This window comes from Miscanthus floridulus, chromosome 5, assembly GCF_019320115.1.
Source record: "Miscanthus floridulus cultivar M001 chromosome 5, ASM1932011v1, whole genome shotgun sequence".
Lineage (NCBI taxonomy): Eukaryota > Viridiplantae > Streptophyta > Magnoliopsida > Poales > Poaceae > Miscanthus > Miscanthus floridulus.
Genome location: NC_089584.1, coordinates 21,060,696 through 21,065,767, shown reverse-complemented (window position 1 = coordinate 21,065,767; position 5,072 = coordinate 21,060,696). Strand labels below are relative to the sequence as shown.

The 5,072-nt window shown below is 49.0% G+C and overlaps 1 protein-coding gene across 1 annotated transcript; it reads right to left on the bottom strand.

The window, feature by feature from the left end:
- Window positions 1-4,404: 4,404 nt before the first annotated feature.
- On the bottom strand, window positions 4,405-4,866 carry LOC136454384 (agamous-like MADS-box protein AGL29). The gene has a single exon (XM_066454829.1). The coding sequence runs from the start codon at window positions 4,864-4,866 to the stop codon at window positions 4,405-4,407; it is 462 nt and encodes a 153-aa protein (XP_066310926.1).
- Between the last annotated feature and the right edge of the window lie 206 nt (window positions 4,867-5,072).

Genomic DNA, 5,072 nt, shown 5'->3' with positions numbered 1-5,072 from the left:
GCCAATTAGCCGCCGAACCACCAAGTGAGTGGTCGACACAACGGGGACTAGCATGTTGGCAAGCACGTGAACCTCGGGAGAAAAATCATCGTATCAACTTGTTCTTCCCGTTGGTTTGCATCCCGTTACACAAGCTAGTAATTACTTTTTATATATATTGTGCTTGTGTTGTTGCTCTTGTAATTAGTTAGCTTGTGTAGCTTACTAGTTACCTTGTTGCTTGTGTAGCATAGAAGTAGCTCCCTTGCGTGGCTAATTTGGCTTGGGTAACCTTGTTAGTCACATTGCTTAGTTTGTGTAGCTAAGTATTTGCACTCTCTAATTTGGCATTGGTTGCCTTGTTATTGAGCATTGCTAGTGAGCTTAGTTAGCTTTGTGCTTTTGCTTACTAGCATGTGTAGGAGCTTCCTCATTATTTAAAGTACTAGTGGCATAGGTTTGCGTGACCTTGCTCCTAGAATTGGTTAGGAGAGCTCTAGCTAGCCCAGCACTTTTATTGTATAATTAGTAACTTTGAAAGGTGTTAGTGAACATATATAGTGGGGTGTAGTCTTGGCTAGACCAATTGTTTTAATTCCGCATTTATATCGGTTAGCCAACGAGATTAATTTTAGAAAAGACTATTCACCCCCCCTCTAGTCTGCCATCTCGACCCTTCACCAGCGTCGGTCACTGACCGGACGCTGGGTCTCAGACTGACCGGATGCTGAGGTCCAGAGTCCGGTCCTGTTGTCGGGCAGCGTAGGAAGAAAGTCACAGTGTGACCGGACGCTGGTTGTGTCCGGTCGAGCATGACCGGACGCGTCCAGTCGAAGAAAGTCGTTTCTGGAACCTTACTGGAAACGACCGGACGTTGAAGGCTTAGCGTCCGGTCAGTTATGCCACAGCGTCCGGTCATGTTTTGACCGTTGAGATCGGGCGAACACAGTTGAACAGCAGGGACACGTGGCTGTCATTGGGCCACTGGACGCTGAGATCTAGCGTCCGGTCAATATGACCAGAGCGTCCGGTCACCCCGCGTTGTGCCCAGTGAAGGGGTACAACGGCTCTATTTCGTGGGGGCTTCTATTTAAGCCCCATGGCCGGTTCAAGCTCACCCTCTTGGCCATTTGCATTGACATAGCAACCTTGTGAGCTTAGCCAAAGCCCTCTCACTCATCTTCATCATTGATTCATCATCTTTGTGAGATTGGGAGTGAATCCAAGTGCATTGCTTGAGTGATTGCATCTAGAGGCACTTGGTGTTCGTGTTTCGCTACGGATTTCGCTTGTTACTCTTGGTGGTTGCCGCCACCTAGATGGCTTGGAGCAGCGAGGATCGTTGAGCGGAGGGTGGTGATTGTCTTCGGCTCCGATCGTGGTGATTGTGAGGGGTTCTTGACCTTTCCCCGGCGGAGAGCCAAAAGGTACTCTAGTGGATTGCTCGTGGCCTGTGTGATCCTCATCTTGTGTTGGTTGTGCGGCACCCTATTGAGGGTTTGGCGTGTGATGTCAATTAGCGCGTGAACCTCCAAGTGAGTGAATCGCCACAACGAGGACTAGCTTGCCGGCAAGCAAGTGAACCTCGGTAAAAAAATCATTGTGTTCATCATTTGATTCTGAGGTGATTGGTCTTCATTGTTATTCTCTCTTGTGATTGATTGTCTCCTTCCTCAACACGGCGGTATAACCATCTTGCTTACTCATTATATTACCGCAAACTAGTTGTCAAGCTCTTTAGTATAGCTAGTTGTGAGAGCTTGTTAGTTTAATTAGTGTGGCTCTTTAGTTAGCCTTTGAGAGCACACTAACTTAGCATAGTGCCTTAGCTATTGTGTGAATATACACTATCTAAACTAGAATTGTGGTAGGTGGCTTGCATTTTTAGTAGGCTCACGCAACACTTGATTCGCCTCATAATTATCTAACCGTTTTGTTAAGTGTTGTTGTAGAAATTTTATTAGGCTATTCACCCCCCCTCTAGCCATTAGGACCTTTCAGCGCTTATCATCAGAGACTGTAGAGATGCTGACCTGCTTAAAGCACTGAGAGTTAGGAGAAAAAAGGGAACAACATGTTGTTGACAACCAAGAGCTTGAAGACCCATTCCAGAACTTGTACCTTGATGAAGACGGACCTGCTGGTGGTGCTCCTGGTACTTAGTGAGGTACTGAGGTTGAGACTTGACTCCTGAGTGTGTGTGTGATCTGTGACTGTAAAAGCGTGTGTGTGACTGTGAAAGACTTGTCTATCATTTGAACAATGGTTATTTAAGAGCTGGTTGCACTCTTTTTTTCTTTCTCGGGTTTCTCACAATTTGAGTTTTACCTAGAAATGTTTTTAATGAGGCAGCATTGCACTAAACAACTCATTTTAGTTATTTCTGTTGTCTGTCGGCTTTGGACTTTGATTCTGTGAATGTATGAAACTGTGATCTGTGAATGTATCGGACATTTCGACTTCGATTCTGTGAATGTATGAAACTGTGATGGTATCGGACATTTGGAGTTTTAAACTTTGATTTTGTGAATGTAAGAAACCGTGATGATGTAAACTATGAATGTATGAATTATGAAACTGTGAACTGTGAACTGTTATCTGTTTGTGAAATTGTGAATGCAAAGGGTAACAGGCCGTGGGCTGGCACGGCCCGTGATTTTGGCTGTGCTTCGCAGACCGGCCCGGCACGAAAATCGGCCCATAGGACTGTGCCTGGGCCAAAGGCCAGACCCGTGGCCCTGTGAGGCACGACCCGGGAGGCACGGCGTGCCGTGTCGGCCCGTTGGCTATCGGGCTGTGCTGGCACGGGCCCGTGCCATGCCGTGCCGGGCCGGCCCTTTGGCCATATATAGCTGGAGGGTATCGCTACCCTTTTCCACCGGGCCCATACGCACTTACGATCCCTACTACCCACGTCTACTCCTACTCTCATCCAATGCTGGTACCAGCACTCTACAGGCCCTAAGGAGTATTTGGCGCATCTCAGCTCCATCAGCGAGGCTGTGTTTTCTTCATGATTATCCTTCTTGCTGAAGCTAAGCCGTTTTGAAAAAAAAATGTTTTGAAATAATTTCACCAATAGTTTCATACATGATTGAGAGAGAAAAATAATGAAGAGAGTTGTGAAAAACTTTTTTTTTCTAGCTTCATCTCTCCTCATTCATATGCGAGAGTATAGAAAAAGAACTGGTTTGAAAAAGGTATTTGACAAAAAATAGCTCAACAACTCATAAAGCTGTTAGAAAAGTTGTGCCGAATAGAGCCTAGTACTACAGCACACTCTTTTCACCCACCTGCTGGTGCCGCCCAAATGACAAAAACTCAAAACTTCAAATTTGTACTGGATCTCAACAAACGGTTTTTTGAAACTATAAAGATATAATTTTCCTAAGATGACAACATGTGATACGTGATTAATATACTTCTGAAACTTTATATTATTTTTTATGCATCCTAACTATCTAAAAACTGAAAAATTAGAAAGTTGTAAATCTCATCCGGAGTTATTGTTCTTTTATAAAAAAATATCTTTATCTGAGGTCATATAAAAAATACATTTCTTTTAGTTAGAGCCTTGCCGTTAGCCCTATTCATTTCACTAAAATTTAGTTTATGCTGATTTATTATGAGAGAAAAATATTTTTTATTCGCTCTGCTGAAGTGAATTCCATTTGTCACATCTATACACCGTAGGATAGCGATTCAGGTAAACGTCCCTTGGATCTTGATGACGGGATACATCGTAGGCTGGTTCCATACTTTAAATGCGAGTATAGGACCTAGTTCTATACACGGTGTACCCGGTTCTATGAAGAAGCTGGTGCTATGCATCAAACCCGCTCCCATCCTCTTCTGTCTCTTGCGCATGGGAAGACGGAGGAAAGGAAGGGAATGGGCAGAAGGTAATGATTGGTGGCCCCACTTATGCATGTAGACCCGGTTCTACACATTGCAAGCCAAATATCAGACGCCATCAAATCATCGTGGGACCCACCCAAAAGGACGACCCCGCATCCATACCCTGCGGACGAACACGCTCGGAGGACGCAACCAAAGTACGTATTTGCGTAGCAGGCGAGTCGGAGGAAAAAAAAAGTGTCGTCCTACTCCACGACACAAAACACTGTAGTGGATCCGTAGGAGGCGTTGGGTAGAGCGAACGACGATGGCGAGGCGCGCCTGCACCTGGAAGCTCCGCGCGGGGAGGTTGCGTCCGCATCGTCGGTGGAGGTTGCCCTGCTCACCGGTCCGCACTCGCCCCTGCTTGCTGGTCCGCGCCGCCGGGGCTGGCCTGGAACTCGCCAGTCCACGCCACCGAGGTTGGCCTGGATCTCGCCTGCCGCGAGTCCGAGGTTGCCCTGGATCTCGTCGGCCGTGGGTCTAGAGCTCGTCGGCCGGGGGTCTAGAGCTCCCGCAGAGGTTCTACTACAGCCCCGTCATCCGCTGTGAAGCAGGGGCCACCTGTAGTTTGTCAGCGTGGTGCCGCACGTTGCCCCTGAGTCGGTGGAGCTTCCTGGCGAACTCCCGCAGCTCCTCCTCACCGAGCGCCTCGGCGTCCGCCTGCCACCAAAAGCGAACCCCGCCGGCCGCCGTGACCCGGAGCACCTTCTCCCCGACGGCGCCCATCCGCGTCTTCTCCTCGGCCACGCGCGCGCCGGTCTCCTTCGCTCGCCGCGCCGTGGCCTCCATCACCTCGCGGTCGCGGTCATCGTCGCCGCCGCCGCCGCCATCGCTGGGTAGCGGGGCGAAGCGGCTGATGACAAGTTCGACGGAGTGGGCGCCCACTGCGGACGGCTTGTCGGTGGCGGAGAAGACGGCGACGGCGCCGCGCACGCCGTAGAGGAGGGAGAGCTCCGAGGCCTTCTTGAAAAACCCCGACTTGCGCATGCAGGGTGGAAGGCTCGACGCTTGGCAGGAAGGGAGGCAGGCGACGCATGCAGGGAGGCGGGTTTTGGCTGCTCGGGGTTGTTGGAGAAGACGAGATTTGGGTCCGTGAACCAATCACTGTAGATGACCTATACTATTAAATGTGTATCGTGTTTGGGTTGTTTCTGTTGGAGACAGGGTTAAGCCCTCCTTTTCCCCGCACGACA